This window comes from Mustela nivalis (assembly GCF_964662115.1).
Source record: "Mustela nivalis genome assembly, chromosome: 6".
Classification (NCBI taxonomy): Eukaryota; Metazoa; Chordata; class Mammalia; order Carnivora; family Mustelidae; genus Mustela; species Mustela nivalis.
This window is the reverse complement of record NC_139025.1, coordinates 15,163,920-15,178,913: the sequence shown is the minus strand read 5'-3', so window position 1 is coordinate 15,178,913 and position 14,994 is coordinate 15,163,920. Positions and strand designations below refer to the sequence as shown.

The following is a 14,994-nucleotide window of genomic DNA, read 5'->3' as shown; positions in this document are numbered from 1 at the left end:
ATGTGAAATGTTAGTATTATAATTACAATAAATGGGAAACCCCCTAAAACACACACACACGCGCGCGCACACATACACACACACACACAAATATAGAGAAAAGAAAAAAAGCAAAGCAGTTGTAATAAGGAAAAATAAGTAATTGGGAGGGGTGTTTGGCAAAGAAAATCAAAATATATCCTCAAAACAAATATTAACACTCTTCAGGTTGTGTCACTGTGACTTTAGGTTGTGTTGATGTTACTGTTCCTCTCCTTGGGTCTGAATCATCAAGAAATGATTTGTGTGTGCTTTGACTAAAGATGAAACAGGCTCAAGACAGGAGGACCAACCCTCCCCATTCACAAATTAACAAATGCATACATTAGGATTCTGTTAATCACTCCATAATGAAACATAATAAAGTTTTAAGGCCCAATACATAAAAATGCAACATATGACCCTAACTTCTAAAATACTAGCTAGGGAAAAAGTAAAAACTGAAGTGCACCAGGCAGGTATAGCCTACTACAAACAACAGCTGTGGTCAGATGACATGGCCTTGATTCACAACTCCTGGGTCAGTCCAAATCTTTGCAGACTACAAAATAGGGTCAATGGTTCAGCCTACTCCTAGAGTAGCTGTGAGGCTTTGGAAACTATGCGGTTAAAGCACTTAGCACAGTACCTGTTAGTAGGTACTCATACAAGGATGCCTTTGAAGATACGCTTATCAACGTTTCCCAGCTAGCACCTGATAACTACAGGCAGAAAGACCTGAGGAAACAAACGGTTAATGGAACAGCAATAAAAATCAGAGTCTATCCGCAGAGTTCATTAACATTAATACAGCACAGCACCCTTATAGACAATGCACCTACTTGATGCACTTAACAACCTATATGGAAGCCAAAGCAGTCATTTACACCTGTATTTCACAGATAAGAAAAATTAGGCAAGTTAAGTGATTTGTCCAAGGTCAATAGCTAATAATGAGCAAAGTCAGATTTTGATGTAGTTCTTCTGGCTCTGTCTAGTTTGATCGTTGGTCTCCCATTCTGCACCACAGGCACGTTCTGTCCTTTGGCTGATAACTCTTGACTTCTCTGGCATATTACTCTGATCCATGTCAAATTCCTTACTACCAGAAGTCCTATAATGCCACAGGATTTCTTAAACCCCACTGCTTTCATCGAGTACTACTATTTTAGAAAATTTCAGTACAAAAAAAGAGAGACAATTCAAAAAACAATTGAGTTGTATTAAAATAACCAACAAAAACAGACTGGTCAATCACTTTAATTTTTCTTTTAATTTGTGCTCAAGTACACCTAATCTCCTCATCAATAAATTTCATTGACATCCTTGTCCAAAGCAGTTAGTCATTATCTCAATCTTGACATATATATATTCCTACATACAAGATGGGGGGGGGATGCTGCTCAAATTCTTCCTGAATTAAAGTAATTCTACACTTAAAGTAATATTACATTAAACAAACTTTCTATTGCAGTCTATCATTCTGGGCTATTATGAGGAAAAACCTGTCCTCTACATTTGTGGACTCTACATCTTATGGGTTCACTCAAAATAGCTCTTAGCAATACATGAAATAACATGTAACATGAAGAAAAATATTAAAATGTTCTTTCTGGTCTAGTTGTCCCAGCAGGTGACCCTTTACCATCCCTACTGAAAAAAGTTGTTAAGAGTTACCCCCACATATCCACATTTTAACTAAAAACTTCAAAGGGAATACTGCCATCTACTGAATCACATTTATCACCATTCTGTCTCTCTCAAAGGGATACCTAATTTAATGGCTCTCTGCAACAAAAGTTTTAATACTAAAGACGTTTATGTTAAAAGCAAACTTTTAAGGCAAAAAAAGCTGTATATATTCACAGCTACCCATGACAAAAATATCCTAGAAAATAATTCCCATTATTCTTATCCAATGACGTAAGACCTGCTCAAAGCAGTACTTTGAAATCTGGTTGGAATACTATTAATGCCTGACAACTTTCTTTCGCGAACTTTCCATATCAAACCAGAAAGACTGGCATTTCAATTTAACAACAGCTTAGCTATTCAACTTCAGAGTGAATTACTTTCACTTTTTATCTCAGCCACTATTTGTCTTCAAAAAAATTTTTAGTTAATTTCTAAAGTGCAGCATATAGACAGAAAAATGTACAAATCACAAGTATATGTGTGGAATTTCACAAAATGGACACACAACCACATCCATCTTTTAGAGAACAATTACCATCCCCCCATAAGTTCACCTTCCCATACTCCCTCCCAGCCACCACCATACTCACAGTGCAATTATTATTTTGATTTATATCATCATAGGTTAGCTTTGCTTGTTTTTGAGCTTTATATAAATGGTATTGTATAATACGTACTCTTTTGTGTCTATCTTTTTTATCAATGTTATGTTCCTGAGACCCATTCAAGTTGTCTCATGTAGCAATAGTTTGTTCATTTTCAGGGCTATATAATATTCTAGCATGTGAATATATCTGAATTTATTTGTTCATTTACTGTCAATGAACTTTTAGATCATTTCTAGTCTTGACCTATAGGAACAGCACTATTCTGAATATTTCTGAATGCATCTTTTGGTATACAAATGTTTGCATTTCTATTTCCAAAGTATATACCTAGCACTGGAATTGTATTAAAATATTTATTTGTGTATAGGACAGGATAGAATATATGTATGATCACCCTTAGAAGATACTGACTGTTTTCCAAAATAGTTGTAGCCATAATCATTTGCTATTTAAAGTCTCATATTTCTCAGCTAACCTTTCAATTGGAAATTGTTCCCAGTTAGAAAAATTGGGAACACTTGGAAGCAGGTTGGGAGTACTTAGGGGAAGAGAGGTAAGAGAGTTGTTAGATCATTACTAGAGACCTTCCCAGACTCTTGGTTCCCCCTTGAGGACTATGACCTATAGACCACAAGACGCTAGAAAGCCTATTTGAGTCTGTATCCCATGTCACTATACCCTGGTACCAATTAACAGAAAGTTTCTCCCATTCAGGTTCTCCTAAACACTTTCTAAACCCTAATCAATACCTCAAATTCCCAGATAAACATATTGTACGTTTTTGAGCACAAGCTAAATTGTTCTAGCTAGAATTCAGTTTAATACCGTAACTTCCTTCCTAACTACATGGAATGAGTTTTAATGTAGTTTCTGAAAAACAGTATTAGCAGAATTGAATTAGAATTACTATAATGGGAACCCCTCCTCCAAGATTTCTCCTATTTACAGTGACAAAGACTCTTGTCAATAATATGAGATTGCCATGCCTAACTTCACTCGTGTACCGATTAGGACTGGTACAGTCTTATGTCATCATGATGCCTCAACTTGAAGGCAAAAAGGAGACAGCAGCCAGAATATTTTAATACCCATGTATTTAGAGAATTGCTCTATGTCAGTCTAATCATTTTGTAGAGTTATAAAAATATCTGCTACAGGGGTGCCTGGGTGGCTCAGTGGGTTAAAGCTTCTGCCTTCGGCTTGGGTCATGGTCTCGGGGTCCCAGGATCAAGCCCCACGTCGGGTTCTCAGCTCAGTGGGGAGCCTGCTTCCCCCCACCCCGCCTGCCTCTCTGCCTACTTGTGATCTCTGTCAAATAAATAAAATCTTTAAAAAAAAAAATCTGCTACAAAAGTGGTCTTGTAAGGATGTGTCCTAATGTAGCCAAGGGTAATAAAACACTGCAGTCATGGGTCCAAGTATACTGACAGAAGTCAGAACTGATACACACCAGTGTTGCTGTGGGTTTAAAAAACTGTTCTGGCTAATCTTTTTAAAGGACTCTTGTTTATGTAATCAAGAATTAGCTGCAAAGGTAACCAATTGCTTCAGTGCTTCAACAATGAGTTGTGCCTAATGAAAATTCAGAAATCATTACCACATGTCATAAGGAGGTAACAGTCAGCATGTAGAAGACTTAAAAAAAAAAATCGATGTATTTTTTAAATTAAGGGTCTTTGAGACTCTGATGGGTAGTAAATCCATTCAACATAGAAAGCAGAAATAATCAAAATCATTGTCAAAGTGCAGGTCAAACTCACCCTAGGCCAGAGATGCTTGACAGTGGCTACTTTCTTCTCTCTTTGTTATCAGTTTACAGGCTAAACAGAGAAAACCGATAGAGAAACAGAGAAAGCCGATAGAGGCAACTGCATGGCTCCAGTGGCCAAATTATGATATAAGGTCACTTTGCCTCCCTACTTAATTACTTGTCCATATGTAAACAAAGAGACAACTAGGCAATGCCTTTTACTGTCCTAAGCAAATCTGGGCTGCCGGTGAGGGAAATGAGTATGAGAAAAGAGGACTTGTGCAGGTTAATCAAATAGTAACTGTTAAATGGAATGTTACATTTTACATGGACTCTTAGCACTGTGGAGGAAACCAATTTGCCAATGATAATATATAAAATTTATTTCTTGGGGCACCTGAGTGGCTCAGTTAGTTAAACATCTGTCTTTAGTTTGGATCATGATACCAGAGTCCTGGGATAGAGCTCCACATCCAGCTCCCTGCTCAGTGGGGAGTCTGCTTCTCCCTCTACTCTCTCAAATAAATAAAATCTTTTAAAAAATAAATAAAATTTATTTTTCATTCCAGTTAAAATTTTTTTTTAAAGACTCTATCCAACCATCTTCATCAACCCACTATAAGCCCTTATTTCTGAACTTCTATGGTACTCAAGTGACAATCAGTACATGCTCTTTTGTACTGTGATCTTTTTACGTATTTGTCTTGTCACCCTAATCAAATTATAAATAGAAGAGTTTATGTGTTTTTGACATCCAGGGTCTAGCACATTGCTTTTCACAGAAGGCCATTAATAAATGTTTATTTTTTATAATATCTAAATCCTAAGAAACAGATGAGAACCCTTAGTAGAGTCAGATGTTACAGTAAGTAACAATGATGATCAAGAGATTATTTCAAATCTACTCTGGGAAAGAATAAAAGAAAAGGAGGGGTAGAAAAGACTCATTCAAGGGACGCGTGAGTGGCTCCTTGGGTTAAGCCGCTGCCTTCGGCTCAGGTCATGATCCTAGGTCCTGGGATCGAGTCCTGCATCAGGCTCCTTGCTTGGTGGGGAGCCTGCTTCTCTCTCTGCCTCTACCTGCCACTCTGTCTGCTTGTGCGCACTCTCTCTCTCTGACAAATAAATAAATAAAATCTTTAAAAAAGAAAAAAAAAAGACTCATTCAAGAATTGAAGGGAGTAGAATACAAAAATCATTATACGTCAAAAAAGACCTTCAGAAACACAGACTGGATTCAACTCTGATTTGTATCAGTTAAGTGGACAGATGGAATGGTGTTGGAAACTGCCTTTCCTTTTCTTTTTTAAGATTTTATTTATTTATTTGACAGAGAAATAGTGAGAGAGGGAACCCAAGCAGGGGAAGCAGGAGAGGAGAAGCAGGGTCCCCACTGAGCAGGGAGCCTGACGTGGGGCTCAATCCCAGGACCTTGGGATCATAACGTGAGCCAAAGGCAGACACTTAACAACTGAGCCACCCTAGCGTCCCTGCCTTTTCTTTTCTAACAACGTTTCCTAATTAGTGTCCAAGTCCTGCCTTTGGTGAATGCTAGATGATTTGGATCAATAAAAATATCTCCGGGCATGTGCTTCACAATGGCATTTGGTACATAGCCTGTGCATCCTGCCCCTCGTAAGGACAGCTGCTGGAAGGGTGGGCACAGGAGGGAAAATGCTCCCTCCTGTGAACTGAACTGAGCATGCACTCCCTTCCTACCATCTTGAAAAGTGGTAAGAGAACAAAATAAAATTTCAGGATAGCTTTACCTTCTCTGGCTTACCATGATAATCAGGTAATAGCATTAACAACGCCTGAATCCTATCTGCTGGTCTTTTTTCATTATTTTTTTTTCTTTTTTCATTATTTATCATTTCTTAATGAGAAATGCCTCTAGCTTATGTTTTCTGTTATATTTAAAAGATTTTGGGGGGGGGTACAGATGGCCCTTCTTTTCACTACATCTGTATCTTGCACAGAGCACTGAGTGTGGTGCATAAACAATGAATTCTGGAACACTGAAAAGAAATAAAATAAAATATTTTTTTTGTAAAGTCATGTTGACATTAAAACAAAAAATAATTTCATTGCTTTGGAAAGGAGAAGTTTTTCTCCTGAATGAATAAATGCTGTGGAACAGGCATATAATGGACTTCCTCAAATCCTTTTGGGCTTCCTAAACTGGTTTCATATCTTTCTTTTCTTCTTTTTCTCATATGATTTGTTTGAAAATTGAAATATAATTCAGATATCATAAATTTGCCATCCCCCCTTTAAACTGTGGTAAAAAACACATAACACACATTTCACCATATTAACCATTTTTTAAAAATATTTTATTTATTTATTTGACACGGAGAGATCACAAGTAGGCAGAAAGGCAGGCAGAGAAAGAGAGAGAGAGAGAGAGAGAGAGAGAGAGGAGGGAGCAGGCTCCCCACCGAGCAGAGAGCCTGGTGTGAGACTTGACCCCAGGACCCTGAGATCACGACCTGAGCCGAAGGCAGAGGCCTAACCCACTGAGCCACCCCGGCGCCCCAACCATTTAAAAAAATATATTTTACTTATTTATTTGTCAGAGAGAAAGAGCAGAAGCACGGAGCTGCAGGCAGAACAGGCAGAGCAGGCAGACAGGAGAAGCAGGCTCCCTGCTGAGCAAGGAGCCAGATGCGGGACTCAATCCCAGGACCCTGAAATCATGACCTGAGCCGAAGGCAGACGCTTAACCGACTGAGCGTCTGAGGTGTTCCACCATCTTAACCATTTTTAAGTGTATATTTCAGTGGCATTAGCATATTGATATTGTTGTGCAACCTATGTTCAGACTTTTCTCCTCTTGCAAAATTGAAACTGTATCTATGAAATAACTCCCATTCTCCCTCCCTCCCTTCCCTGGCCCTTGGCAACCACCATTCCACTTTTTGCCTCTGTGACTCTGACTACTCTAGGTACTGCATATAAGTAGAATCATACATTATTTGTCTTTTTGTGGCTGGCTTATTTTCCTTAGCATATCCTCAAGATCATCCATGTTGCAGCACCTGTTAGATTTTCCTTCGTTTTGATGCTGAATACTATCCCACTGCATGTACATACCACATTTTGTTTATCCATTCATCCATCAATGGACACTTGGGTTGTTTCTACCTCTTGGCAATTTCAAATGCTGCTATGAACATGAGTGTACAAATATCTGTCCAAGTCCCCGCTTTCAATTCTTTTGGGTATATACCCAGAAGTGGAATTGCTGGATCATATGGTAATTCTATTTTTAATATTCTGATGAAATACCATGCTATTTTTCATAATGGCTGCACCATTTTGACATTCCCAAAAATAGTGTGCAAGGGGTCAAATTTCTCCACATCCTTGTCAACACTTGTTATTGTCCATCTTTTTCATTATAGTCATGGCAGTGGGTATGCAGTGGTATCTCATGATTTTGATTTGCATTTCCTACTGATTAATGTTGAGTATCTTTGCATGTGCCTATTGGCCATCTATATATCTTCAGAGAAATGTCTGTTTAAATCCTTTGCCCACCTTAAAAATTGGGCTGTCTTTTTATTGTTGAATCATATGAGTTCCTTATATAGTCTGGATATAAGCCTCTTATCAAACAATATAAAAATGATTTGCAAAAGTTCTCTCCCATTCTGTGAGCCATGTTTTCAATTAACCCCCACCCCCACACCAAACTCTACATCCAACAAGGGAAGGGGCCTGAATTCACAATCCCAAGATCAAGAGTCGTATGCTCTACCAACTGAGCCAGTCAGGTGCCCCATGCCTCCTCACTTTCTTAATGGTGTCTCTGAAGCACAAAACTTTTATATTTTGATGAGGTCCAATTTTTAATTTCCTTTTTCTGCTTGTGTTTTTGGAATCATATGTAAGAAACCACTGTCTACTAAGGTCATAAAGATTTACGCTTATGTTTTCTTCTAAGACTTTTTATTTTATAGTTTCAGCTCTTACATTTAGGTCTATACTGGATTTCTGAAAGAATAGCTGTATATAGTATAACATGGGGGTTCAATTTGGGGTTCTTGTATATAGATATTGTGTTTTCCCAGCATCATGTTTTCAAAGATTATTTATTTATTTATTTATTTGACAGACAGAGATCATAAGTAGGCCGAGAGGCAGGCAGAAGGAAGAAGGAGGAACAGGAGGAAGCAGGCTCCCTGCCGAGCAGAGAGTCCAATGCAGGGCTCGATCCCAGGACCCTGGGATCATGACCTGAGCCAAAGGCAGAGGCTTTAACCCACTGATCCACCCAGGGGCCCCCCAGCATCATCTATTAAAGAGACTATTTCCTACCCATTGAATGATCTGACACCCCTGTCAAAAATTGACTATAAATATGAGGGTTTCTGAATTTTAAATTCTGTTAATCTATAAAGATACCTATATACTGATACCACACTGTCTTGATTACTGTAGTTTTGTATGAGACTATGAGTCCTTCAACTTTGTTCTTTTTACAGATATTTTAGCTATTCTGGTTCTCTTGTATTTTCATGTGACTTTAGGAATTTCCTTGTTAATATGTGCAAAACCAGCTTCATTCCTGACCTAAATAAAGTACAGGATAGTTCCTACATTTGGACGGATCCATAGTCTTTACAAAGTTAACCATGCAAACTGGGATCTCCTCACTGCTTGCACCCTCCAAACACCAAAGCAAATGTAGGTGATAACAGACCATTTTTGCATATATTCATTTCACACACTGGTGGTGAACAATAAAAACGAATCAAATATAATCTCAAAGGACAGAATTATTAATTTAAATAATTATTAGATCTCATTTGTGCAAAAACCATTTATTTTTCTTCTAACAGTGTTATAAAATATTCCCCCAAAAATCAGACTGCAGCATTATATACAATACTGAATAGTTCCATTACACAAGAATTGAATTTTACTATAATTTCTATTTAAGGAGGAAAACAAGTTATTCTAAACAATTCATAACTGCTATCAGTATATGAGTCCAAGTATTTCATATCTGTGGGATTTCAGCTATAAAGGCATGAAAGTTAATATAACACGAGAGTTTGGGACACCTGGGTGGCTCAGTGGGTTAAAGCCTCTGCCTTCGGCCTAGGTCATGATCTCAGGGTCCTGGGATCGAGCCCCACATTGGGCTCTGTGCTCAGCAGGGAGCCTGCTTCTACCTCTCTCTCTGCCTGCCTCTCTGCCTACTTGTGATCTCTGTCTGTCAAATAAATAAATAAAAATTTAAAAATCTTAAAAAAAAAAAACACAGGAGTTTACTTGCAATTTTGCTGAGGAACTAATCCAAACAATACAAACTAAAGAACAAATCATTCAGCTAGTTAGTGAGCCTAGCAGTCCACTCACCACCAGCATCCCACTGAGGCTGTGATGTTCCTTAGTGGTACTTTTACACATAGTAAAGATAATACAACAGCAACTGGAGAGGATGAGAAGTTTCTACAGATTTGGAATAAAAGATGGATACATCTTTTATTTGTTGTTTGTTCGCTTGTTTGTTTTTTTAAAATATTTTATTTATTTATTTGGGAGAGAGAGAGATCACGAGCAGGGGGGAAGGATAGAGGGAGAAGCGGACTCCCCACTGAGCAAGGAGACTGATGTGGGACTCGATCCTGGGACACTGGGATTATGACCTGAGCTGAAGGTAGATGCTTAACTGACTGAGCCACCCAGGTACCCCAAGACACATTTCTTGAGGCTGTCTCAGATCTATAACATAAATAGTTCCATCACATATCCAGCAGTGTATGGGAATGTTTTAGAAAGTGCATCAAGTTTTACCAAGAATATTCATCAGAAAAGAGGAAAATGAAAGCTGAAAAGGCAGTGAGGATGATACAGGAAACACGGGACTCATGACCACAACGTGATTTGGGAGAAAATGTGAAGTTAAAAGTTTCATAAAAAGAGTTACCAGTCATAACAAGAAATTGTTTGGTGCACCTGGGTGGCTCACTCAGTTAAGCGTCCAACTCTTGATTGCAGCCCTGGTCATGATCTCAAGGTCATGAGATCCAGCTCTGCATCAGGCTCTGTGCTCAGCTGGGAGTCTGCTTGAGAGTCTCTCCTTCTCCCTGTCTATGTTCTCTCTCTTTCTCTGAAGTAAATAAACAAAATATTTTTAAAAGATTATTTATTTATTTATTTCAGAGAGAGAGAGAGAGAGCACGCAAGCAAGCGAGCATGAGAGGGTAGAGGGTCAGAGGGAGAAGCAGATCCTCACTGAGCTGGAAGCGCGATATGGGACTCTATCCCAGGACTCCAGGATCATGACCTGAGCTGAAGGGAGTCTCCCAACCAACTGAGCCTCCCTGACAGCCTAAAATCTTTTTAAAATTTTATTTATATATTTGACACAGAGAGAGCACAAGCAGAGGGAGTGGCATGGAGAGGGAGAGGGAGAAGCAGGCTCCCTGCTGAGTAAGAATCACAATATGGGGCTCAATCCCAGAATCCTGGGATTGTGACTTGAGCCTAAGGCAGCAGTTTAACCCACTGAACCACACAGGTGACCCTAAATAAATAAAATCTTCAAAAAAAAAAAAAGTTTTTTAACATGGATATGAAAAGAAAATGCCTTTGTAAATAAATCAAAACAGGATCTATTAGACAACAGATACTTATCATGTACCAATTATAAGAAGTGTTGGAAATTCAGTGGTGAAAAACCCAGATGCCCAGATATCCTTATAGCTGTTTGGAGTTTAAGGTCAGGCTACCTTACCTACTTTGTAGCAATGTGCAGACATTATGCAAAAAATAAAGTCTGCCCTACTAATCTGAGAATCTCAGGACATAAAAAAAATTATATTCCAAATATGGATAGGTCAATAAAAGAACCTCAGATACTGGGCAACTTTTGAAAGGTAGGTCTTATAAATACTTCATGTCAGAAACAGAGAAATATCTAATTTCTCCAAAGCCTGAATTCCAGGTTCTCCTCAACATGGACGAACCTAAATCGCTATGGTTTGCAACTTTAAATCTCAAGGTGATGCTCCTTCTTCTTAATGTTTCTGACTTTTCTACTGGGTGTAAAATACAAACCCAAGGTATATGACCTTGCCATACTTTGCCTGGCATCATAAAATGTCATGGACAAAGATCTCAAACTTGATTACACCAGCTTTAGTAGAGGTACATTCTTGGTAATATAAGAAATGTTATGGAATCTCTTACTGGAGACTGGGCAATCTTTGGATGCTTACTGGCATCCCTTAGAGAAGAGGGCAGTGTAGGACTTCAAGGAGATTATTTTCACAAGCAATACTATTAATATCAGTGAGACAAGAGGGTGACAAAGGTTTGGAGGGCACACATAAAAGTACACGGGACAACTGAAAGAGCAAGAAGAATGAGAAATGACCTGGCAAAGAGGGGACACCTGGCTGGCTCAGTCAGAAGAACACGGACTCCTTGATCTTGGGGTCATGAGCTCAAGCCCCACACTGGGTGTAGAGATAACTAAAAAATAAACTTAAAAAGTTAATGTTTTCTTTCAAAAAAAGAATGGCAAAGAGGATGGAGCTGAAAGACTAGAAAAAATTGGGGGGGTTTTCATAAATTTAGTCAAAGTTCTACCATGGGAAATTTGCTGATTGAAACCATAACCAGTTATGATAAATGAATAAAACTTTTGAGTATTAAAATTTTCACTGATTTTGTACCACGGAATAAAAGCACAACACAGCTACCATTCTTACTGTTCTTTAGAAAGACTCTATCACTTCATGACGGTTCCCTCTCAAAATACTGCCTCACAATTCTCTCCCTGTATCTCCTCTACCGCTTGCCTCTTTCTGCAAAGCTAATTTTGCAATTTAACTTTTTTGGGGGTTCAGTATATTTCACGATCTCACCACATAGTCCATAATAATTGGGACACCACTATGTTAAATCTAAAGATTCAGGGAAGTTCAAATTAATGTTTCTACTAATAATTCAATATATTATAGTATAACATTTTAGTGGGGGAATTACTTTAGTTACTTTTTTTTTTTTGAAGATTTTATTTATTTATTTGTCAGAGAGAGAGAGAGAGAGAGCGAGTGCACACAGGCAGGCAGAGTGGCAGCAGAGGCAGAGGGAGAAGCAGGCTCCCGCTGAGCAAGGAGCCCGATGCGGGACTCGATCCCAGGATGATAGGATCATGACCTGAGCCGAAGGCAGCCGCCCAACCAACTGAGCCACCCAGGCATCCCTACTTTAGTTATTTCTAATTATGAACTAATTTACATCAAAAACCCAGATGGAGAACTTAAATTTTTTTCAAATGTACCTTACTACATTTTAGAGGAAAAATAATACGCTATGGGTTAGCACAAACCTGGGAAATTACAAACTTCCCTCATGAATATCAAGGTCCTATCTTGATGGCAACAAGTTGACTCTAATTACCACAGAAGTGCCAGATGCTCACTTTTATAAGCAGATTTCATAAGCTTTACATTTAGTGAGAAACTGTTAGCTACATTTGGCAAAGGAAGATTATCTCTCAGATGTTGAGACTACCAGCAGAAGAATCTTTTTGCTTCATTCTTCCTAGGAGAGATTGGCTGAAATAATTTGGCAGTTAAAAACAACTGAACAGTTAGGGGCGCCTGGGTGGCTCAGTGGGTTAAGCCGCTGACTTCGGCTCAGGTCATGATCTCAGGGTCCTGGGATCAAGTCCCGCATTGGGCTCTCTGCTCAGCAGGGAGCCTGCTTCCCTTCCTCTCTCTCTGCCTGCCTCTCCATCTACTTGTGATTTCTCTCTGTCAAATAAATAAAATCTTTAAAAACAACAACAACAACAACAACTGAACAGTTAAAAATCTTCATGGCAAATTCTTTGTTGAAAGGTCAAGTACATCTGCTGAAATGCACTCATTCAATTTCTTTCAGAGCAAGATGGGAGGACAGAATACTTAAAAATCACAAAATAGTGTATAAAATCAGAATGATGTTCTGTTACATTAGGTATTATTCACAAAGCTGTTGCAAGTTGATCATTTATACTATAAAGAACTTTTCCAATTTCTAAGATTTATTTATTTATTTATTTATTCGACAGACAGAGATCACAAGTAGACAGGGAGGCAGGCAGAGACAGAGAGGGGGAAGCAGGCCCCTGCTGAGCAGAGAGCCCAATGTGGGGCTCAATCCCAGGACCCTGGGATCATGACCTGAGCTGAAGGCAGAGGCTTTAACCTACTGAGCCACCCAGGTGCCCTGAGAACTTTTCCTATTTCAAAGCTCATCCCTCTTGTGCTAGCTCCAGGGAACTGATTTGTATAAGATTTGACTCATTCCATGGTTTATCTATAGTAAAAAAACCTTTACTCCTAAATTGGCCTGTCATGCTTAATAGATTCACAATCTTCTGATGGTGTAGGGAAACCCCTAACCTTAACTTACCAGAAAGCTGAAATGTTATTAAGCGAAGTAGGCACAGGTCCAAGGGCCAGCAAATTTTTCCTATAAAGGGCTAAGTAGTAAATACATGAGGCTTTGCAGGCCACAATCAGTCTCTGTCTCATATTTTCTGTTTTTGTTGTTGTTGTTTTATTTTAATGACCCTTTAAAAAGTAAAAAACATTCTTAGTTCATAGGGAATACAAAAACAGGCCATGGGCCAAGTTCGTCAACCTTCAGAGTAGTGCTATCTACTGGAAATGTTCTCTGTCTATGCTGTTCAATATGGAAGCCACTAGACATATGTGGCTACTAAGCATTTACAAGTATGATTCAGGAATTAAATTTATTTTATTTTATTTTAATTAATTTAACTTTAACAGCTATACGCAGCTAGTGGCTAGTATTTTGAAGAGCACAGGTCTAAAGAATCTCCAATACCCCACAAAAGCCACTGAAATCCCCAATATACCCATGTTGTCTCAAGAATCTACTGAATGCTGAGACAAGAGGTAAATAGGAATTGTTACTAATAATAGCCTCCAGGGGCGCCCGGGTGGCTCAGTAGGTCAAGCGTCTGCCTTCGACTCAGGTCATGATCCCAGGGTCCTGGGATAGAGTCCCACGTTAGGCTCCCTGCTCAGAGGGGAGCCTGCTTCTCCCTCTCCTCCCTGCTTGTGAGCTCTCTCTCTTGCTATCTCTGTCACTATCTGTCTCTCTCTCTCAAATAAATAAATAATTTTTTTTTTAAATCTTAAACAATAGAATAGCCTCCAATTATTAAGTTAAGCACTGTGCATCAATTCAAATGCATCAAGGAGAGGAAAATAACATGGGAGAAATTGGAAACAAAACTAGTTGGCATCTGGGGTGCCCGAGTGGCTCAGTGGGTTAAAGCCTCTGCCATCAGCTCAGGTCATGATCCCAGGGTCCCAGGATCGAGCCCCACATTGGGCTCTCTGCTCAGCAGGGAGCCTGCCCCCCCCCACCCTCTCTGCCTGCCTCTCTGCCTACTTGTGATCTGTCTGCCAAATAAATAAAATCTTTAAAAAAAAAACTAGCTGGCATCTCACAACTTATCAGTATGACATCTTTTCAATAATGATTGGGCAAATCAGACCTTTGAAGTATTGAGAGAATGAATCTAAAGGGCTTTGAGTTAAAAGACGTATAATGTGGGGCGCCTGGGTGCCTGAGTCAATAAGCATCTGCTTTCGACTCAGGTTATGATCCCAGGATCCTGAGATCGAGTCCCACATTAGGCTCCCTGCTCAGTGGGAAGCCTGCTTCTCCCTCTCTCACTCCCCATGCTTGTGTTCCCTCTCTTGCTATCTCTCTCTCTGTCAAATAAATAAATAAAATCTTTTTTAAAAAGACATATAATGTTCCTATTTTTGTTGGAAGTGACAATTTCTATCACTCTATCTGCATAGATCCTACTGAAGACAGATGCAACTAAAATTAGTTTGCCTGAGAAGACAAGTGATTTCTCCCATCACTGAC

General features: G+C 39.1%; 1 protein-coding gene across 7 annotated transcripts in view; it reads right to left on the bottom strand.

The window, feature by feature from the left end:
- LIN52 (lin-52 DREAM MuvB core complex component) overlaps window positions 1-14,994 on the bottom strand; it is a 143,344-nt gene that overhangs the window by 71,767 nt on the left and 56,583 nt on the right. For 2 of the 7 annotated variants that reach the window (XM_082733555.1, XM_082733544.1), the window contains one exon: window positions 8,992-10,195. The exons of 4 other annotated variants lie outside the window; for them this stretch is intronic. Coding sequence is in view for 1 of the 3 variants with exons in the window: in XM_082733544.1 (XP_082589670.1) it covers window positions 10,194-10,195 (2 nt within the window). In the remaining 2 variants the exon portion in view is untranslated. Of the gene's footprint in view, window positions 1-8,991; window positions 10,196-14,994 lie in introns of those variants that run through there. One more of the 7 variants, XR_014312420.1, reaches the window with a different exon arrangement.